Below are 23,925 nucleotides of genomic sequence, written 5' to 3'. Positions count from 1 at the left end.
TCCCAGTCTAGCATGACCAAGATGCCCGCGGTTTGCGCTTTTTATTTCTATTTTTCTTTAAAACTTAAAACAATCATATCTCTGGTTCCCCTATTGGAATTTTGTCATTTCGGTGTCATTTTGTTCATTAAAATATTTGTCATTTTATAAAGTGGAGTGGGATTTTTATTGTGTTGTCTTTTTGACTTTTTAACTGTCTTGGTGCTACAAAATGCTTTCCACATTTTCTTAAGATAAGCCCGTCTGCTCTGTGCCATAGTTACCAGGGGTTGACCTGAGGTTTAAATTACTGAAAACTTTACTGGGCCAAAGACAGATAGTGACATTATTACTTGTGATGGACTACCATCCACCCCAACTAAAACTCCACTTTCTCATAGTATGTGCGTAAAACTTGCTATTATATACCTAAAAAGTATGGTTGTTAGAGACGTCTGTAGTCTGAAGTGAAGAAGGTCTTTTAACTGTGATGAGAAGAAAGACCATTCCACAGGGGTGGACATCTCTACAGGCAAGGGTATCCCGCAGGGCACGAGTCGGGAGTACACGCGGGTGGACGGCGTCCACCCACTGTTTCACAGGGTGGACGGCGTCCACCCTGCCATGAAGTTGGGCCCCACTGAAAAAGATGCTGAATTTGTCCCGATGCAATTTCCAAACACCGGGACACTTTTAGCAGCGCCTGCACGTTATTATCTGCTTTCGATCCCCAACAACATGCAGGCTCGGGGAGGGGGCTTCCTTGTTTCTGACTCCTGCTGGGCCTCCTTTTGTTCGCGTCTCCTGTCTGGCAGCAGTCAGGAGCCTCACACCTATATTAAAATGCAGCAGAGGGGAAACAAAGGCTCACATCTTGTTAGCACTTCACACATACTTGAGAGGCAGCTTTTCACTTTGTTCAGGCTCTGTTTAGGAGATATGCATGCATTGTAAGAACGGCAGATGTGTTGATCTTTCCCAGTATTTGCACAAAATAAATAGCATTTATATAGTGCTTACTACCCCTTAGAAGGCCTTGTAATAATTTAAATATCACTATTTTTTCTTTTAAAGCACTATGGCTAGAGGAAGCTTTACGCTGACAAAAGGCAACATTGTTTTATGTGTAGCATACAAAAGTGTGAATGTTCTGCCTAAATCAGGAGGGTTTGCAAGTATACTCGAAATGTGCTCAAATGTACTCTTGATACACCTACTAAACATATATGTGAGGGCTTAAGATCTGATGTCACTTCTTGTGATGCCACTTCCTGTGTTGTCACGCGCTGGATTGTCACGCGATGTGATGTCATGAGCCTCATGCGCCGCGATGTCACGCGCCATGATATCATGCACCATGATGTCACGCACTGTGATGCCACTTGCATACTGATTAATTAGGTTAGTCCCCCCACTTCTTTTGTTAGGACTTGTGCCCAGGTATCCCGCATAGGATAGCTTTTAAAAGCAGATGACAAATAGAAGCATATATTTTGTGCAGGAAAGGTGAAACAGAATGCTAGTCAGTTAACCATCAAGTTAAAAAGATATTTAAAGCAGCTTAGCCTACACAATGCCAACAAGGTAATAGATTTTAGCTTTAAAAGGTGGCCAAATTATATTTGCCAATGATTGATGGGACTAGCATGCAAACACATTCGTCAAGACACATGTGCACACATGGCTGGTAATCGTGTAATGGGTTTTCTAGTAATGTGTCATGACCCATGGCAGCCATTTTTAGTTTGGGACACTGAAAAATGTGCCGACTTGAATTTCCCATTTTAAATCAAGTACTTGGTGAAAATGTGAAAATGCTTACCACGGCTTAGGTATCCCTCGTTTTTTGCCTTCCAACTTATTATAGTTATTTTCCTTCAGCAATGACTGCAGGGCAGAACCTTTAAGGTTTATATCGAGATATTAAATTACATTTTATCCAATATCTGGATAATTTTAATTTACCTCGAAACATTCCCGGAACTGAACTACAAAAATGATTGAGCTTACTGGGCTATTTTGAGTGAAGTTTCATTTTCCCCAAATATTCTAGGAATGGTGTTAGGATTAACTGCCCACGGTCTACAAAACCTCTGCTGCCCTCAAGGCGCATATTAAGTTCACCACAGACAGATGCTTCCCATGAGTGTGAAAGAGAGAAGGATGTTCGAAGATGCACCACAACCAGATTGTGGAAACAGCTCATTAGAGACAAAACCAACTCCTACTTTGAAAAAAATAAAGCAGAGACCATTTTGCTACTACGCCCTACACTGCATTGAGCACATGAGCACAGATGGCAACACAGAGACTCACCATCTCACTGAAGCACCGTCGACGGCCCTCAAAAATGTGATAGCAAACTTTGTACACATTTGTTTACATTCTTATCACGGCCCAGATTGGCACTGTGTGATCAGCGTTTCATCTGTGGAGATAACTATCCCAGAGAGCGACAACATTGGCTTTGTTAGGTAATGAAGACCAAACCTGATAAAAAGGTATAACTTCTATTTCTACAGAGAGGAAAACACCACCAGTAGCTTGGGCTCCACAACAGTCACGCTCAGCTGACAGGAACAGAAGAACAAGTTACTTACCTTCGGTAACGCTTTTTCTGGTGGATACAGTATCTGCCTGTGGATTCCTCACCTTGTGAATATCCCCTGCGCCAGCAACATTCTGAAACTTTTGTAGCAGTCCACGCCGATGGGGTCGAAGACGACGTCACAGAGACACGGCTCCGCTCGCGACTCCGCTGACGTCACCGGCTCCATAAGAAGACCTTGTCGGCGTGATGACGTCAGTTCCGCCCTTTTTTCCGTGCCTTCGAGGCACACGGACGGACTGACAGCAATATATACACAGTATACACAGTACATAATATATAAAGCAACACACACAGTGTGGAGGATAAGTAAAAAGGCAAAAGAAACAACACAATGCCTTTGACAGTAATAAATATAACTTAAAACACCATCATATACTAAAAGTATACAAGGGTGGACAACCGGGAGGCGGGTGGGTCAGTGAGGAATCCACAGGCAGATACTGTATCCACCAGAAAAAGCATTACCGAAGGTAAGTAACTTGTTCTTATGATGGATACATCTGCCAGTGGATTCCTCACCTTGTGAATAGATGCCCACAGCAGTCCCACTGCCGGAGGAGGGTGTCCACCCTTCTATACCAGAAAGTCCTGAAGGACGGAACGAGCAAAGTGTCCGTCTCTCCTCACCTCGGTGTCCAAGCAATAATGTTTTGCAAAGGTGTGAAGGGAGGCCCAAGTTGCCGCCCTACAAATGTCCTCCACAGGAACGCCCCTAGACAAAGCAGAAGTGAAAGACTTTGCTCTAGTGGAATGAGCCCGTAAACCCTCTGGAGGTTCCTTACCAGCCAGGGAGTAGCATATCTTGATGCACAAGACAATCCATCTGGAAAGGGTGCGCTTGTGCACCGCTCAACCTTTCCTGCAGCCAACAAAGCCCACGAAGAGCTGGTCATCAACTCTGAAGTCCTTAGTCCTGTCCAGGTAGAAGCTCACCGCCCTCTTAGGGTCCAAGCGGTGAAGTCTAGCCTCCTCCTTGGAAGGGTGAGGGGGAGGATAGAAGGAAGGAAGGGTAATGGGCTGCCCCAGATGGAAGGGAGCTATCACCTTAGGCAGAAATGCAGCCCTGGTCCTGAGTACCATTCTTTCAGCATGAATTGTCAAAAACGGGGGTTTTGAACTCAGAGCTTGAAGCTCACTTACCCTCCTTGCCGAGGTGATTGCAATGAGAAAAACCGTCTTAAAAGACAACAGTCTCAAGGGACACTTGTGTAAGGGCTCGAAGGGAGAACCCATAAGATAAGTCAAGACAAGGTTTAAGTCCCATTGAGGCACAATAGAGGGAGTAGGAGGAAACCTGTTTGTGAGGCCCTTAAGAAAACGAAGAACAATAGGTGATTTGAATATTGACGGCTGATCCGGCAAGCAAAGGAAAGCCGACAAGTATCCTTTTACAGTAGCCACAGCAAAGCCTTGCTGAGCAAGAGAAAGGGCAAACTGTAAAATGTAAGATAGACGAGCCTTCAAAGGATCAATTGACTTCTCTCCACACCAGAGAACAAATTTAGACCACCTATATGAATATATAGATTTGGTGGAATGACGTCTGGCAGACAAAATTACATCTACCACATCAGGTGGGAGAGAAAAAGAATTCAGGTTGCCCCGTTCAATCTCCAGGCATGAAGGTGTAAGCATGAAGGTGTAAGCTCTGGAGGTGGGGGTGTAGAACCTGCCCCTCCGACTGCGAGAGGAGGTCTGCCCTCAGAGGGAGACGGAGCGGAGGGCACGAGGAAAGGTGGAGAAGATCTGAATACCACACCCTTCTTGGCCAATCCGGGGCGACCAATATGACTTGGGCCCGGTCTTGGCGAATCTTCCTCAGAACCCGAGGAATCAAGGGTATGGGAGGAAACGCGTAAAGGAGTTGTGAGCCCCAACTCAACTGAAACGCGTCCCCCAACGCTCCTTGCATCGGATACTGGAGACTGCAGAATGACGGGCAGTGAGCATTCTCGTGAGTGGCGAACAGGTCCACCCGAGGAGTTCCGAACATCCGAAAGACGTGACGAACCACCTCCGGATGGAGCCTCCACTCGTGGTCGGCGGAGAACTGCTGACTGAGACTGTCCGCACGTACATTTAGAACCCCGGCCAGATGATTTGCTATCAGACAAATCTGATGGTCCTGAGCCCAGGACCATAGACGCAGAGCCTCTCTGCAGAGACAAAGAGACCCTACACCTCCCTGTTTGTTGACATACCACATTGCGGTAGTGTTGTCCGCCAGGACTTGAACAGACTGACCGCGAAGGGAAGGGAGGAAGGCCTTGAGTGCCAAACGAATCGCCCGCAATTCCAGAAGGTTGATGTGAAGCAACCTTTCCTCTGGAGACCAAAGACCCTTGATCTCCAGATCCCCCAGATGAGCACCCCACCCTAAAGTGGATGCATCCGTAATCACTGTGGCCACCGATGGAGGTAGATGAAAGGGCTTTCCTTGAGACAGATTGCCCTCCACGCTCCACCAAGACAGATCCGCCGCAGCTTCTCTGGAGATCCTCACAGACTCCCTGAGATCTCCCTTGTGCTGATACCACTGCCTGCGGAGGCACCACTGGAGCGCCCTCATGTGCCAGCATGCATGGTTGACCAACAGAATGCAGGAAGCAAACAGGCCGAGCAGGCGAAGGACTTTCAGAACTAGAACGACCGCTCCATTTTAAAACAAAGGAATCATTTCCAGTATGTCGAGAATCCTTTGAGGAGGAAGGAATGCTCGACACACAGTAGTGTCCAGTACCGCACCTATGAACAGGTTGCGCTGAGAGGGCACCAGGTGAGATTTGGGCACGTTTATCGAGAAACCCAATTTGTACAACAGCTGAGTTGTATCCTGCAGATGATGTAGCACCTTCTCTGGCGACTCCGCTTTTATCAGCCAGTCGTCCAGATAGGGGAAAACCGAGATCCCCGACCTTCTGAGATGGGCTGCCACCACTGCCACCACCTTCGTGAAGACTCGGGGTGCAGCAGTAAGACCAAACGGAAGGACCGCAAACTGATAATGTTGCGATCCTACCGTAAACCGGAGATACTTCCTGTGCGACTTCAGGATGGGGATGTGGAAATACGCATCCTGCAAGTCGTTCAACACCATCCAGTCCTCCTGATTCAGCGCTTGAAGAACCTGAGCAAGGGTGAGCATCTTGAACTTCTCTTGCTTTAGAAAAAGATTCAAGATTCTGAGGTCCAATATCGGACGCAATCTGCCGTCCTTTTTCGGAATCAGGAAATACCGGGAGTAGCATCCCTGACCCCTCTCCTGCTCTGGAACCACCTCTATCGCACCTTTTTGAAACAACTTCAGGACTTCCTCCTGGAGGAGAAGACGGTGGTCCTCCGAGCAAGCCCCTTGACAAGGAGGGTAATTTGGAGGGAATTCCCGAAAGGGAAGGGCGTACCCATTTTCTACAAGATCCAGAACCCAGAGATCCGTAGTTACAGATTCCCAATCTTGTAGAAAATGGGTAAGCCGGCCCCCCACAGGACCAGCATGATCCAGAATGGTGGATCTAGGGCTGCTTTGCGGTGGTGGGAGGGGCTGAGGAGGAGGAAGAGGAGGAGGAGAGTTGACAGCCACGTGAGCGACCCCTGATTCTACCTCTGTAACCTTTGGACACAGAGCTTTGCTGCTGTTGCTGCTGCTGCTGCTGGGTCTGTCTGTAAGAACGAAAGAATGCCCTTCCGAAGCCTCTGTATCGTTTAAAAGACCCCCTTGACTGAGATTGAAGGCCCAAAGACCTAGCGGTAGCCTTGCTCTCCTTAAAGCGTTCAAGAGCAGCATCAGCCTTCTTACCAAACAAACCAGACCCATCAAATGGCAGGTCCAACAAAGTCGACTGTGCATCTGGGGAGAACTCAGAACACTTCAGCCACGCCCCTCTCCTGGTGGCAACAGAAGACCCCATGACTCACGCTACTGAGTCTGCCGTGTCCAGCCCACTTTGTCTACCTTTTTAGCTTCTCTGTCCCCTGGAACCTGAGGGAAAGCACCCTTGGATTTACCCGAGCAGGCCGCCTGAACCACCAGGCTCTCGGGCGATGGGTGCGACGTTAAAAACTCAGGATCCCCTGGAGCCGCCCTATACCTTCTTGCGACCGTTTTAGAGACTGCGGGAGCAGAAAAAGGCTTACGCCATACCTCCAATACAGGGTCTCATTAAAGGGCAACAAAGGCTCCGAAACTGTAGTGGACGAATGCAGCACCTCAGTCAGAATATTTGATCTGAACTCCGTAGTTGGCAACTGAAGATCTAGCAGCTCTGCAACCTTCCTGATGACCGCATGATACGGAGCCACATCTTTTGAGGGTTCATCTGAAGGTGGAGTGATTTCCCACTCAGGAGACAATACCAGTCCGCTAGCCTCCTTAAGCTCCTCAAACACCTCATCAGACTCAACCAGCTCTCCCTCTTCAGCTTCCTCCAAAAGGTACCTCCTTTCATCCACCACTCTCTGTGCTTCCCTTCTGGATCGAATCCGCACAAGCGGCGTCGGCGACGCCGTGTTCGAATCCGACGGCGCCGGCACCGGTGTCGAACGTGGATCCGCAGGAGCAGCCGGCGTCGAACAAGGTCGAGCCGGCGCCGGTGAAGATGGAAGCGGCGTCGACGTCCTCGGCGCCGGTAGATGCCAAGACGGCGTGGCTGGAAAAAACGGCATGAAAGGGGCCTGCGGATAGACCTGCGGCACCCCCAAATTAAACGCCATTGGACCCATCGGACCGGCAGGTGCACCAGTGGTGTACATGGCTCTCGCAAACACCCCATACATCGCATTCAGATAATGCGAGGGGTCCTGACCTCGCCCAGGGAATGCAGGGTACTGGTCAGGCATCACCGGACTTGGGCCAACCGGCGCCGACGGTGGAACAAGCGGCGTCGCAGGCTCACCCGGGACTTGAAGATCTTCAACCGGGGCCGGAGACGGAGCCGGAGATGGAGCCAGAGATGGAACCGGCGTCGGGGATGGCATCGGAACCGGAGATGTAGCCGGAGCCGGCGAAGTCACTGGAGAAGAAGGACCAGGAGAACCCGGGACTGGTGAAGGAGACACGGATTCCTTTTGGCGTCGAGCCGGCGACTTCGACTTCGGAGCCGAACTCTTATCAGAGTGATGATGAGAAGAATGCCTCCTCTTTTTCTTATGCTTCTTTGTTCGCGAAGCATGCCCCGAAGTCGACTTCGACGCCGACCTCGATCGTGACCTCGATCTCGACTTCCTTCTTCCTCTCTTTTCCTTTTTCATCTTAGCGATGAAGAGCTTCGCCTCCCTTTCTTTTAGAGCTTTGGAGCTCATCTTGCGACAGCAAGAGCAACCATCCACATCGTGGTAGGATGAGAGACACCAAACACAGTCGTCATGTGGATCTGTGATCGACATGTGTTTGCCACATTCCCGACAGGGCTTGAAAGCCGACTTCTTCGTCGACATCTTCTTCGAAGAGAAACAGGGAAACCCAGAAGAAAAACAAAGTAACAGTAAAGCTACCAACAGCAATTCCCGAAATCCGTTGGCGTCAACGGCGCGGAAAAAAGGGAACTGACGTCATCATGCCGACGAGGTCTTCCTATGGAGCCGGTGACGTCAGCGGAGTCGCGAGCAGAGCCGTGTCTCTGTGACGTCGTCTTCGACCCCATCAGCGTGGACTGCTACAAAAGTTTCCGAATGTTGCTGGCGCAGGGGATATTCACAAGGTGAGGAATCCACTGGCAGATGTATCCATCAGAATGAATGCTCTGGTTAGAACTGCCAGAAAAGGAATATATTCCAGCATGGTAGGTTGGCGCTGTAGCCGACTGATTGAGTCATTCCAGAGACAATTTGAACATTTACTCAGTAAACTGAGACTGATCCATTTCGAGTCACTCCGGCAATCAGAACACCAGACCGAAATGGTCCTGCAATCACAAGGATACAGAGCAAAGCATCGAATCATGAACCCACAACTGAGACAGACAACAAAGCCATCCAATCATGAGCAAGGGGCCGCCCCAAAGCCCGATCTAAGTCTGTGTTTTGAATTGGAAACGACTGGTCTGTCCATGGACAGCTACAGCTGCCTGTAGCAGGGAGGATTTTAAAGCTCACTTCGGCATTAGCATGCAAATATATTGTTAGTGACCTCAGTAAACTCGATCTGACAGGGGCTTTTTCTAATATCGGAAAGCGCTGTCCACAATTTGTGAAGATAAATCGACACAACAGAATGATAACACAGGGCTTGGAAGGGCCTGGCTTTAGGTCAGAAAGGCAGGCTTGCAATCCAGGAAGAACTGTACACAGGCCCAGCATTAACGGGAACTCCCCAAGCAACCAGGGCACAAATGGCAGAACACGGCCTCGAATGAATACTTCACTTATGCTGCTTTCAGGCTCACGTGGGAATGTACAGCGCAGCGTGACTTCAGTCCTGCCCTGTTGACGTAAACGGACAGGATACACGCGCACAGGTGCGTATTTCAGTCTTTGTGTCAATAGTTTGTAACTCTCATTCACGGGGCCCCAACTGCTCTTGTGCACATATTTATAAGTACATTCTGGCCATTCTACAAAGCATTCCACGCGCTGGCACGGGAATGCAAACAGAGCCCGGATTGTATTAGCAACAAGTGCCGGTGTTGGGGCGAATTATTTTCATGTGGCGAGACGTTTACTACAAGAACTTATTGTAAATGCGGCCTCACTCGCTCGCCTTCTGAGCAGCTTCAAAAAGTTCTTATATCTTTACAAGTGTTTTTCATTTCACATTTCTACCACACAAGCCAACGCTTATAGGCGGTCGATGTTTTTACACAACACCTGCTCCAGGGTGTAAAAAATAAAAAAAAGGTTCAGCGAGTTTGAGATGCCAATTATTTTCACAGGAAACCCCATGATTTATTTTAAAAGCAAGAGCCTGGCTGAGTACTACAATTGCAATGTGGCTAAATATACGATGGGCAAATGTATTCGAGGTCTGATTCACCAAAATGCCAGGGGTGACCAAAGAGACATGCATTCTTAAACACTGGATGACATCATATACTGCCCCACCCTTAATCGGCCTTATATCTCAGGTATTTTATGGGTGGCAAGGACACTGCAAGGGGCACCAAAGGGCAGGACATGGGCAGCATGCGATAAACCTGGCTGGCTATCCTCAGTTGACATTTATAGCAAATGTGCATCAGGGTCTTGGCGCGAGCAGCTGCAAACTCACAAACACATGCATGCGGTTAATGCTCAAGGGCAGATCATACAAGGCGTATCTGGGAACATGTGAATTTCTAAGTATAATCACGTTTGGTAGAGAGCTCACAGGTTACACCTTCGCTGCTTCCCTCGCTTGGCTACAGCTGGTATCATCTTCACGCAACAACTTGTAGTGGTGCTTCTAGGTCAGTGCTGTTGTGCGTCATCTCCCGCCCATTCAGATGTAGGAATTTGTGGACAGTTAGCGCTTAGTCCGAATATTTGGCGCTCATGGGTCAAAGCCTTCTGCTGGTGTTGTATGCCACTCAGAGCATGAGGTTAGGGGCCACGCCCAGCTCTCCTACATTGAATCGCTCTGGAGGAATAGGAAAATGGCAAATTTTGGCCAAAACCCAAGACTCAACTTGTACATGATACATTTTGATCATGGAGAAGAGAACAAAGGTCTGGGGGGTGAAAATGATTTCTGAAAAATCACATGTTCATTGTGAAAAACGTTTGCATCAAACATCTGTCATCAACTCAGCAGTCTTCCTGTGGCTTGGCTTCACCCAGGGGTATTTTGAGCGATGCTGTTCTTTGACCACTCCCTTTGGTCATGCCGGTCTTGCATGCACAAATGACGATCCCACCCATCTTTTTGCACTGATGCATGTTACACATCGGCAGGGTAACATTATGCAACCACATTGATCACTTCTGAATCTTTACGGACCTGGCACTTTTCAGCCAATTCTTGTTTTAGTGCACAGGTCCAGTCGGGGCAAAATATACTTTTTTTATCGAGCCTTCTAGTTTTCCTTTTTTGTTCTATTCCTGTTGGGGCTTAATTAAATTAAAACCCATGCAAAGCCAATTTGCATGTTCTCGGTGACTGAGAAAGAATATGTAGAACAAATGCTGAAAGAAGTGGATCGAGGGTAAAAACTGAAGTTTTACTGAAAATATAAACGGTCGAATTGCACATAACCTTGTTGGCTTGCTTCTTAAATGTATTGTCATTTTTTTTATTCACTTTTAACAGAATGATAGGACTGTTTCTGTCAATGTTGATGCACACCGATGTTCAGGTGCCACTGAAATCACCAAACAACGATTGCTGGCACTCACATGTGTGCTGGCAGCGAGCTCAGGGACCAGGCAACATGACGGCTTGTCTTTGGGGCAGACCCCTCTGCCACGGGAAAGGTACTTTCTGAGGGTATTTATTGCAATCTGATCCCATCTTGTGATGATGCTGAAGGGCAGCTACATACTGTGGCACCGCCCCTCCTGCCAGTCGTATCAGAGCCCTGGTGCCCTGGTGTTCCATGGGAAATACATATGCAACCTGTTGGGAATGCTTTAGATACAATTTCACAGGTTCTCTAAATATTGAAATGGGCAGATCTGGAATGGAATTGGACTGCATAGCTGCGCATGCAACAAATATGAATTTGTTTTCTTTGTTGTGTGGGTGGTGCATTCAGGGGGGATGCAGGCATGTCAGTGATAGCGGATAGGAACATGTTTACCTCACCTCATCTCCTTCAAACTTAACTGCTACACCCAAGCCGATGGCATGCAAATCATTCTAAAATGTGAAAACCAATCATATGTCAACTACCTAGTCATCAGCCAATGACTCCAAGCAGTCGATCACTGGATAACAACAAACCACTGCAAGCTAAATATGTCAAAAACTGAGCCGCTTGCATATGGGAAGTCGACCAACTATCACCGCTCCATGATCAGTACACATTTACCAGGTCTTCATATTCAACAGAAGTGAGGAGTTTAAGACGGAATATTTACTCCACACTTTCCACAGCATCAAGCAGATTCAGCTGCCAAAGTAGCTTCCCACATAATGTGATTCCCATCATCATGTTGAATAGTCTTCTCTAGAGATCCCTCAAAAAGTACAAGCTGCCACTGCCTTACTGCGTTGTCGCAGAGGCTCACCAACGTATCCTATGAGGTTGCACAAAATACACCTCAAAATCCTCCTGGTACGCCGCCCAGTGTACTATCCTTCTGTGCGTTGAGCGGGTTGGCTAATGCTATGACTATGACAAGAAACGTCTTGGCTTCTGAAAGCGGGTTGGCTAATGCTATGACTGTGCCAAGAAACGTCTTCGTTTCTGCAATATCAGTGGCAGCATCTTCTGTCCAGGGGGCCTGATGTACAAAATTTCAACCACCAAAAGGTGGTCACAAAGTGTGCACCGACTTTTTGCAAATGGAAAATAAATTTTAAGAACAGACCTATGAACTAGTAAGTCTGTTCACAAAATTCCAAATCGTAGTGGATCGCAATCCGAGCTACCTCATCAATATTCATGAGCTAGGTTGCAAAATGCACCTCACTATGACTGAATGCCATTACAGGAATGATGGCCTGCTGGGGTCACCAGGCCACCATGTCTGGAATGGTATTTAAATGTTAAATGAAGTTAAAAAAATGAATGCAGCCCATTTTGGCCATTGGAAATTAGACTTCATTTCAAAATAAAACGTTCTTATTTTTCTGAAGTTTCTTTGAGAGTTGGCAGCGGTCCCCTGGAACACTCCCAACTCCCCAGCAATTTTTTTGTTCACAATCACAAAGGGACAGGGGCATTTAAAAGATCCCTTTCCTTCTGCACACGTGTTTCCACCACAACTCTGGAGTCGGTAAGTTTTTAATGTTTTGCATCCGGATTCTGTCGCGAAACATTGATACATATCACAATGAATAACTATTTGGAAGGGACACCCTGTTCTCTGCAAACAGCGATTTGTAATGTCTTTCAAAAGCAAATTTAAGTTTCGGTAACATGTTACTTAATCCCAAAACAGGTTCAGTACATTTTAAAAAGCCATTTCTCAGCCGCAAACCCTGTGATTTTGCGAATTACAGGATTGCAACTGCAAAATGAATTTGTTACATCAGGCCCCTGGCCTCCTCCAGCCAACACTACTGCTAACAGAAGCAGACTTCTACGCATGTGAATTTATAGAAAAAGACAATTTAGAGTACTAGGCCTAGCTGCCCTTTCAAGTTATTACATTTTATGTTCTAATCATATCTCTTAATAGCTTAAGATGTAAGCTTCAAAAGACAGTATTTGTGGGTTACACATCATTAACACACACCTCAAATCTCACAATTAAAATCAATGTGTAGCCATGACCTTGATCAATACCCCCTCGGCAGATGTTCAGTTTATCCCTCTCACAAAATTAGCATTACATGTGGTTATTTTCCAATTGTCAAAAGCTTATTATGCCCTCTGAGTAGGATGGAAATCGCCCACACGTTGGTAGAAGACACCCTTTAATTAGCCACTCAACCATGAATATAATACAATGCAGAAGATTGTGGGAGAGATTCTAAAACTAGATTGACACTCAAACAGTAACATTTAAGAACACTCTTCTTTTAGGTTTAAAGTGTGTATTGAGATGAAACATCCGTAAATTAGAGATGGCTGATTACATACCGACTAAATAACCATTTATGCTGAAAAGGCATTCAAGATGTCTGACGGGTAAGGCGCTTCGGCCCGGGAGCTCCCAGGCTAGGGATCGCCTTATCGTGACGAATCCCTGAGAAAAGCCCCCCATCACGCCACCACCACCCCCAGGGATCTGAAGGCTCCGATTCCACGATCCTCCAGGGCCGCTCCGATGCTATCGCCGACAGAGATGAAGCCTACTACAGCAGTAAACAAAATCATGAATGACTGTCGCCAGTGGCAACCTTGTACGAAGTCCGAAGGCACGGTTGAGCTGTTAAAAAGCAGCTGAGAGGGGACAGACTTGGGATCACCCTTCCGGTGAAAATCCACGGCCGTCACCTACCTTCCGGGCACTGCCCCTGTTAGTCTGCATCCCGCTACGACTGCCTTTCACGACGCTTCCCTTTTCCCCAGACAAAGCAGGGAGAGAACACCGAGATCCGGCTGCCCTTGTATCCCAGTCCCAGAGTGATTCCCAAACGAAACGGGAGAGAGCAAAGAGTTCCCGTCTACCACCCTCTCATCCCTGTGACTGCCCCTCCTGCAATCCAACACCCAGAAGTTGGCTTCCTCCCATGATTTGTGGTTGGGGTCTATAGGATCTGCACTCCACCATTTAATGGTAGAGTTCTATGGGACTGGGACCGCGGTGAAATTCGTAAGCAGGAACGCCGCATGCAGCCTGTCTTTGTCAAGAATCGGCAGCCTGATCTACGCCTCATGATGGACTCCCCCATCGGGAACCTCACTTGCATCCTATCGGTAAGGATGGTATGTGCGAGGCAGCCATTTTGTCCCAACCTACAGGCCCTCTCCACGGCCAGCTTACTTCAGCTCGGAGAGCAAAACGGGACTCTGGTCCTGCAATACCGCAACCCCGAACCAGATTAAGGGTTTGCCACATGACTTGAAAGGGACTGCCTTTGTTACGGCCCGGTTGGCGTGACTGGCCCCTGGTGTTACCCAATTGGTGGCCGGTCTGTGGGACCTGAATTAATCCGGCTACAGGCTCAATTCCCTATCCCCCACTACTTTTTGTGTACACACCGTTACGTGTATCTGTGTTTTTCTCTTATAACCCCTTCATTACAACATTTTTATATATAATCCATTTCTGGCCAACTGTATGTTGTTGTTTTGTATTCATCCATTTCCTATTTATTTGCATCTCCAGATATGTAAATTGTGCAACTATTATGTTCCCATCTATGTAAAACACTCTAATACCTTCGGGTCAAGTTAGCGCTATATAAAACTCTACAAATAAAATAAAATTAATCAAATAAAGGACAGCAGGAGCACAGGGATCTGCGGACACCTCTAACCTCTGGAGAAAAGCACACACAGAAGCCACTTTGACAACGTCCTAAGTTCACTGACATGCCAGATAAAATGTAAAACTAGTCTGAAAATATTTGTATATAATAACAGCTTGAGGCTGCAAAGGACAGTGGCAATTCTAAAGCGGAAACGGTCAGAATCTGTATCTTTTTCTCAAAATAGAGAGAAAAGAACCTTGCTTAAACGTTTAAAAAATGTATTTTCAACTTAAAAGCCTCCTCGGTGAACGCCCTGATCCTAAATGCGGAGCCGAGCGTTTCTCTCGTATTTATCATGCGTGGTGTGTTTACGGTGGACTGGAACCAACAGACGAAGACAAATTAGTTTTGTCAACATGTTCTAGTTTGGGTTATCGTGGTGCAGATTTATTTTTACTTTCAGCAGGGAGTATATTTTTACAGGTGAAGGCAGATAAAATAAATAGAAATATTTATAAAAAGGTCACGAGTTCTCCCCCAAAAAAACATAAAAGTAGTCAAAGTAAAGCAAAAACAGTTCACTAAAAATCAGATCGGTTGGATTAAAGCATTTTCAAAAAATAAGCTTTAAGGTCAGAATATTCTCAAGAAACAACAAATTCAATGTTTGGGACAAGCAAGGAAAAATACTCTATTCATCTGTCCTTAGGGGCGATGATTTGTGAGAGTTTAAACCTCTTTCTTTTCCTTTTGCAAACGGTTTCCCACCCATCTGGAGTCGTAGCTTTTTTAACTCTGGATTCGGTAACTTTTGAAACTTTGGAGTCGGTAATGTTTTAAACTCTAAACTCTGGAGTCGTAGCTTTTTTAACTCTGGATTCGGTAACTTTTTTTAATGTTTTGCTAGAGTATAAATCACTTTCCACCACGTCAGGTTTTTACAGAGCACTTGAGCATCTCATAAACACGTGGCGAGCATTTCATCCGTGGCTTGGACAAGGAGATGAGGAAGAAGTGGATGAAGGGCTCAGGAGGCTAGGCAGTGGTAAATAGATTTACTCCTCTAGTACACCATTAGCAGTCAGGCAGGAGGGTGAAATGGGCCCACGGTTATTACAGCCTGATGCTCATTCCACTTCTGGGTTGATGTTATGAGCACATTTTACGCCCTGGATCACCTAGGGTGAATTTGCTTGAGAATGGAAATTCTGCAGGAAGTGTAGCGCTTGCGGCTGGAAACCTGAGGCCTTTTTCGCAGGATCCATTTTGTGAGTACAGAGCTCGGCTTACGGACATGGCGTTTCCAGGTCTCCCCCTTACGAGGACCACGAGTTCCGTTTCTCCACATAATCCTGTGAATGGGCTTTTCTTTAGTGAAAGCGTGGAGAGAACCACAATGACGAAGTCCCAGGAGGGAGAAGGGGGGGCGAGGGGGCATGCCTTGCAGCGATAACAAAAGTGCGTAAAACCCCTAGGGCTCAAACAAGAGGTAACATGGCTAAGACACACAGGGAAGGCTTACAATGAGAGAGAGCAACAATCTGGAGACTATAATGCATGGGAGATAGGATGGATTGCAAAGGACCCACCAACGAGCTGGTTCTGCCCTCTGTGATTAGAGACTAGTAACGGAGATGACGGCCAAAATCAGTTTGTTCTGATTAAAGACCCTTTCACTAATGCTGAGATGAAGGAAGAAGAGTCTCTATGTCTGAGACTTACATAGTGCAAACAAAGATGTAAAGTAACAGACAGCTATACATTAATGATATTTTATAATGGCTTTTAAAGGAGAAGCTGAGAAAGGGAGCAGGTAAACAGCCAGCAATAGAGGAAAGTTTCATTTGTGGGACAAAGGAGAAGCTCCTGGCTAATCTTTAAGAAAGAATCCTATGGACACCCCTCACCGAGTCCGAACATTCGCACACTTGGAGATTTTTGGATCAGGTTCAAATGCTTGGGCCACAAAGATAAAACCTCAGCCCCCTTTCATTACTGATACTAGCAACTACTTGGAGTACATAAGGCAGAGGCCTCGATACTTCCTCTGAAATTGACTTTTCCTATCCCTCTTGCCCTGTTTCGGATTAAGTTTCATCTTTTACCAATGTAATGTGGTACGTGGCAGAGGTGAAACCTAACACTCGACAGAAATTCTGTAATCCTCGAATGTTTCTGAGCAGCCTTCTCTTTCGTTCAATGGGGCTCCCCTAGACCATACGAGGTCTGCAAGGGAGAAGACCCTTTCTTAGAACAGGCATACGACCTATTACCGTAGGCCAGCCTCAAATGACCGGGCCCCTTTTTCCTTCCACCCGTCACTGGAGAGTCTGGTTGTTCAAGCCGTGTCCTCACAATCCACATGCCTTTTCTACAACTCCTCTGGACTGAGTTCAAGTTGTCTTACTCTTTTGTTCACAAAGTTTTTTCCTGCCACCAGTAGCTTGTTACTACGCACAGCTAAAGGCATCTATCTTTTTACTGCAATGTGCACGCCTTAATGGAGACTGGTAAAACTAACAATCGTCAGCCTGCCAGAACATATGGAAAGACCATTATTTGGCCTGGTGAGAGATGGCCTGGATGAGTCAAAATAGGTGCTGAAATGTAACTTTGATTCTGCGACACCATTGCCGGGTCTATGGATACAGGTGTCAAAGTGTGGTAACGTGCTTTGATTCGCTCCACTGACTTTTTGGCAGATGCTCTAGGCTAAGCTTATGGATATGCCGATTATGGAGAATGGCTATTTGGAGAGAAAGTACATTTTTCTTTGGAACTCATCAAGGAAAGTGGGGGTGCAATCTGAGCTCTGTGCCTGAAAATTCCAGCAGAACTATCGGAAGCAACAGCATCCGCCTGAGCCCATCTAAACGTTTCTGTAGGTGTACCAATCCTTTTGAGTCAGGGGTGGATCTACAGGGCATCGTCAGCTTCAAAGTCAATGACCAACATCCTCTGTGACTTTGCCACCTCACAACCCATCTGATACCTTTCCCTCACATCATCATCTTCAGGTGAGGAAGGGTCTCCCATTTGTTAAAAATTGGGAACTGATCTCAACAGACTGCTCTGTCATCCAGCAGATCCGCTGTGGCTATGCTGCTTGACCATCCCCTTCTTGGAGAGTGCTTGCCCACTCACACCTAGTTCTTGGAGGCAGATTTCATTGTTATTTTTGTAAAAATGGATCATAAGGGTTGCTTCTGAACGTGAAGGGCACAGGACTGTATTCCCCTTACATTCTGCTCATTAAGAAGGACAGAAACCTAAGACCAATGCTGAATCCCCGCCTTGTGCATATGTTCATCCAGGAAGACAAGCTTGATTTGCAACATTAAGGGGGCCTCTGATCTCAGGTACAGATCTTCCAGTCGGGGCACCAGTATCTTCACAGTTGGTTTGAGCCCATCCAACCTTCTGTGGGGTCGCCCTTTCGGCCGCTGTACTAGTTAAAGATACTGTGATCATGGATGCTGCCTTGCTTGGCTAAGGTGTACTTCTGGGCTACATGTTGACATGGGGCCTTTGGTTTGAGGTCGAGTAGAACCTGAACATAAATGTTCCCAAGACGCGGGTGGTCCATTTTGTCCTTAAGGCTCTCTTCCACTCCACCTTATGAAGCAGTGTTGGACAACTCCACCACCATCCAGTACATCAACATACAGGGAGTAAGGTCATGGGCCCTATATTGGGAAACGATTCGCCTGCAGACATGGGTGCAATAATGAGGACTCATTCCAGAAACAGCTCACCAGGCAGACTTTTAATGTGAGAGCTAATGCTCTCAATCACATCTCACTGAGAAGCGTACATGGGTGGTGCTCCTGGAGGCGATCTTCTGCAGATTGTTAATTGCATTTATGGATGTCTTCGTCACAGCCCAATAAAGGAAGTGTTCTTGGTGGTGTGCCATCCACCATTATCTGAATGACTCCCTAGGGATGCCTTCAGGTTCAACTGGTCTCAGGGCCTCCTCTAAGTGTTTTACATCAGTTCTGTTTCTGTCAAGAGTACTGTAGAAGGTGTGGGAGGATCAAACACAACTGATCTTCATCGTCTCAGACTGGGTGAGGAGGATCTGATATGACTTGCACTCAGTATTCGGCTGACCTGTCCTCTCCTGTGCAGACTGGATTTGCTCTGGCAGCCGGATGGTCAGCACCTCTTCCCCAATAGCCCGGATGCTGCAGTTCCATGGGTGAAGATAAAGTAGTCCTAGTTAGCATCATCTTGTCATCCTGATGTGCAATGTCATCTTGGCAATCAGAAAGTCTGCTGCTAAATCCATTTATGCAAGATGTTGGATAAGTTATTTCAGCGAGAAGGCCTCAACCTGTTAAAAGTCCTACGTTTCCGATGTTTTAGGATTTGCATCCTATGCTCAGCGTGGCCTGACAACCCCGCCTGCTTTTATGAATCCATCTGTTCAACCATTTCTGTTTAAATTGCCACTAAAAGTGCATTTTCTTTAAAGGTCCGTGTTTCTCAGTGGGATCAGGTCCTCATTTTGAGTTTCTTGATCGTATCTTCATTGAAGCTGATGCACATGATTGGATCCCTTACCCTGAAAATAGTTTTATTGCTGGTTATTACTTCTGAACGCAGGGTCAGAGAACTCCAGGCCCTGTCACTTTGCCCACCCTTCTCAGGCTTGGATAAGCTGGTCCTTTGCACCTTCCCATCCTCTTTATCCAAGAGGTTTATGCATTTCATTTGACATAAACTATTATTGTTTCATCCTTCCTCCTCCTCCACATCCAACCATGTACTAGGAATGTCTGACTAGGCTGGATCCCTGGGGCGTAGTGTTGTACTACACAGACCAAACTCAACAGTATGTAGTTGATGATCATGTCTTTGTGGGTTTTGCTGGAGCTAAAAATTGCAAGGAATTGACCAAATGCAGAGTTGCATGTTGGATCATCCTTTGTATCACGATTGGCTATGCATGGGCCAAGAAAGACCCCTTCCACCGGATTGTAATCATGCTCATTCCACCAAGACTTACTGGGGCTATATTGAAGAAGCACATGGATACTTATCATGGTTCCTGTGGCGACTCTTCATTATCAGTTATTATGACCGCGTGACTGTGGAGATTGATGACACAGACCGTTTGACATTGGATGGAACTATGTATACTCATTTTATATATATATATATATATTGATACCTTACTATTCTACACTATTAAGCCCTGATGAAGTTCTAAATTCTTTTGGAACGAAACGCGTTCACTGAATCTTGTTATATATTTGGATGAAGAAGAAACAATAAACAATTGGTGTTTGACTTTACAAATTGGACTCTTTATTGGACTTGTGCCGGTGCACTTCTCCATTTGCTATCATTCTACCAAGCCATGGCTGCTTCTGTGGCCCTTTACAGAGGCGTGCATGTTGCCAGAACCAGCTAGGCAACATCATGGGCATCACTGCCTCACGTCTCAGGCAGGCAGCGCTTTGCCCATCCTGTGTTGCATATTTTCCTTGGTTAACTGGCACCACTGGCACTAGTCAGGTATACCTCTCAGAGAGATATTCCTTTGGTGCTCATTTAAGGTGTGGAATTTTTGGAAAGATGTATCCATCAGAAGAAAAGGTTACTTACATTTGTACAATATTTCTGGTGGATACATAAGCTTCCTGCAGATGTCTGACTGTCCTCCGTCCTCAATGAGCAAATGCCATCATAAGATCACAAAGTATACAACCATGTTACGTGCTGCGTTTGTTACTTTATTGTCTCTCTCTATTTCTCTCGACACTTGTTGAATGGTTGATGGGGCACAGGATAAATATCAGGAACTGATGTCAACATGTTTGTTGGCCTTTAATATAACCCAGTGGTATCATGTACTGAGGCAAGGTAGTGGATGGAGGTACATGGCACCACCTGGCATTGGTGGAGAAATGGTATCTGGACCAGTCTGAAGCTGGAAGGAATAAGGTGGTGAATCCACAGGAACATTACATATCCACCAGAAATATTATTATTGAAAGTAAGTAACTTCTTTATCAAACATTACTGATACGAAATTACTGAGCATAAAGTTGAAATGTTTTTCCGTACTTCATTTATTTTTTGGTACATACCACTGCTGGCACTTCCTTCTCGACGACCACGTCCACTGCCATCTCTACCAGACCTGACACGCTAAAAAAATAAAGATTTACTTTAAATTTTATTAATAGCTGAAAAGAGGTTTTTTTTCAAAATCAATTTATTAGGTTTGTAAATACTTTCATTTATTGGAATTCAATACAGTAACTAATAGACTGCCACTTCAATCTCAAGTTACCCCCTTTATACCTGTCTCTTCGTTTGACATGAATTGAGTGTATACAACAGGGAAATAAGTACAGAAAAGTCCACAAACAACAAAACGACAATGTTTCGGATTCATCCCTCATTCCGCCTGACTGCTTCAGGAGATTTATTTCTATGTATCTTTATTTCAGGCTTACGTCTTTTCTTGCTTCAATTGCTCTCTTTTAAGGGTCATCAAGCTAGTTCACAAGGCAGCTGAAGGTGTTGCCACAATTAATCAAGGAAGAATAGGGTTATTTTAGTGTAGCCCTTCTTGTTCTGGGGCATATTCCGTACTGGTTTCCTCCCTGTATGTTGACAATTGTGTGATTGGTATTATATCAGCATTGTATTGCAATTTATACCTAATAAAAACTTTAAAAAAAAAGGAATATGGCCTTAAACATTGGCAGGTACGAAACCTCTCTACTCTAAAGTTTTGTCCCATATTATCCACCAGGACTGCCACACCAACAGGAATTTATACCTATCCTTCACTAAGGGGTTTGAAAGCCCTCCCATTGCAATCATGTCCCGCAGTCTGCCTACCCAGGTAGTGCTTGTAAGCAATGCTGTTTGTTTCCAAATTCGAGGGATTACCATCTTGGCACACACCAACAACTAGAACACTAATTTCCATCTTCTACCCGTTAATGTCTCCACTGCTTCTAACCTCGGTCCAAAGATTATCAGCGACACACTTCTGGTTTGGGGATACAATTTATGGTCTTTATGGCTGCTAGCATCCCCTTCCAGTGCTCCTTTAGGCACTACCACCATATGTGTATAGGTTCTCCCCCACCATCCCCTGCAGCCCCTCCAGCAGTCCCTCAAACTACCAAAGAACATTTGATTTATCTCATCTTGTGGAATGTACCACCCCATAATCACTTTGATCTAAGTTTCTCTATTTGCCACTGACTTGTTTTGTACCCCTACTTCCTTCCAAAGCTGTTCCCATGGCTCATAGCCAATTTTTTCCCCAACCAATATATCCCATCTGCCTCAAAAGTTTGCAAATAATTTGTACAGGTTGGATACTAAGGGCCTGATTTAGAGTTTAGCGAGAAACTGTCTGAGAAACTTAGGGTCTGCCTGCTCTACTTAGACAAACCATCATGTTTTGGCCGGTGGAAACCTTACACAGACAACCTAATAGACTTGGGGCTGCTGGTGTAAGTACATCAGACCATCTGCCTTATTTAGAGCAGCCTGTCTGTTGTCATTTTCTTCTCTTTCAAAAAAGCTTGGCAGTCCTGAGAAAAAAAGAAAAGAAAACTGACTCCCTCACCCTGGAGGAAAACACCCATGGTGTCAGGGCCATTAATGTTTTGTTTTACAGAAACAAACTCTTCATTTGGGACTTTGTTTTTTTAAAACAAAAAAGATTTGTGAGTGTCTGCGTGAGACAGGACAGCCAATGCCTCTATAACATGAGCTCCTCTACAGGCAGAGAGTTTGCCACCAGGCAGGAGGGTATCTCTAAATTATTACCTTCGCTCCCCTAGACTATGGATGGCTCCCCACCAAACTTTAAATCAGGCCTTAAGTTCTTTGCACCAACATGTGTGATGTTGAAGTTTTCAAAGTAAGTTTTGTCTGTTGTCGCTACTACTTTGCTCGGGGGAATGGGTTACAGTGCCTAGAGCCTCAGCTGGAAGTAGTGAGACCGGTCTTGCTTCTTCACCTCAAAAGCACGGTTGGGTATCTAATAAAAAAAAATGAACTAATCATTTTTCAAACCTATCTGGTTGATCTTACCATCTCCATCTTTTCACGCTTTAAAGTTGACACCCCCTAAAGCCCAGTCCAAATTCGAGGTATTATACATTGGTGTTAACAGCGATCATAAAATGGTTAAACCTTTTCTCATGGTTATAGAGTCCGATATGTCCAGTAGTGTGCTGTAATATGGCTGTGATGACAAAGATGTTTACCTTCTGTAATTGTCTTTTTGATGAATACTCTATCTGAATCCAGATTTTTTTCTCAGCAAATACCTTGTGCGCCGGTGTGTGGCGCTGTGCAGCTCTGAATCAGGTCTGCCGTGCCCAGGCAGTGACGCAGGGGCAGCAGTATAACCACGACCTCTGCTTCTTGACATCAGTTTATTTTTGATATTTGTCCGCACCGTCTGACACGGAGCCCTAGTAATTAGATTATACCCCGCATGTAGATATATAATTGGAATCTTTTTAATATGGACCAAAGGAGTCCATCCCACAGAACAGGCAGGAACGAGGGTTGGTGAGAAACCTGCGGTAAGAGTATCCACCAGAAAGAGCATTACCGAAGGAAAGTAACTTGCTCTTCTGATGGTTACTTCTAACCACAGATTCCTCTCCTTGTAGATAGATACAAGTTGCAGTCTGGCAGATGTCCAAAACAGGCACTCTGTACGTCTGCGCAGTGGAGCAGCTTTTGCTCTGCTGGATCGAGCTCACAGGCCTTCCAAGGCTGTTTCTTGGCAAGACAATAGCAGATCGTTATGCATAAAGCAATCCATCCGGAGATGGTCTGTTTCTGCACTGCTCTTCCCTTCTCTGCACCTGAGAAGACAATAAAGCACTGATCATCCACCAGGTGATCTTTGGTACGATAAATATAGAAACTCAGAGCTCTCTTTGGGTCTAGGTGATGGAGTCTCTCTTGCTCTTTAGATGGATGAAGAGGAGTTAAGAACATCGGCAGAATAATCGCGTGTCCAATGTGGAAAGGTGTTGCAGCTTTTGTAGAGAATGCTTCCTTTGTCCTTCGAACAAATTTGTCCAGGAAGAAGGCGGTGTATGGTTGGTGGAAAGAAAGTGCTTTCAGCTCACTCATGCAATGAGCTGACATGATCGCAATGAGGAAGAATGTTTTCAATGTGAGCAATCTCAGGGAGCAGCTGTGTATAGGCTCGGATGGAGTGCACATCAAGAATGTAAGGAACATATTGAGGTCCACTGGAGCACCACAAGGGGTTTTGGCGGGAACATGTGTATCAGCCCTTTCAAACAACGCAAATGACTTAAAACAAAGATGGCTGATTAGGCAACTATAGTTTAATTGTTGCCAAAGCAAGGTATTGCTGGGCTAGAGACACAGA

The 23,925-nt window shown here is 45.9% G+C and overlaps 1 protein-coding gene across 3 annotated transcripts in view; it reads right to left on the bottom strand.

Moving 5' to 3' along the window:
* IFT88 (intraflagellar transport 88) overlaps window positions 1-23,925 on the bottom strand; it is a 537,246-nt gene that overhangs the window by 92,588 nt on the left and 420,733 nt on the right. For all 3 annotated transcript variants that reach the window (XM_085621562.1, XM_085621564.1, XM_085621563.1), the window contains exon 24: window positions 20,624-20,684. In XM_085621562.1, coding sequence (XP_085477688.1) covers window positions 20,624-20,684 — 61 coding nt within the window. The remainder of the gene's footprint in view (window positions 1-20,623; window positions 20,685-23,925) is intronic.

Source organism: Triturus cristatus, chromosome 8 (assembly GCF_964204655.1).
Source record: "Triturus cristatus chromosome 8, aTriCri1.1, whole genome shotgun sequence".
In the NCBI taxonomy this organism is placed as follows: Eukaryota; Metazoa; Chordata; class Amphibia; order Caudata; family Salamandridae; genus Triturus; species Triturus cristatus.
The sequence above is the reverse complement of the archived record's forward strand: the minus strand, read 5'-3'. Positions and strand labels throughout refer to the sequence as shown.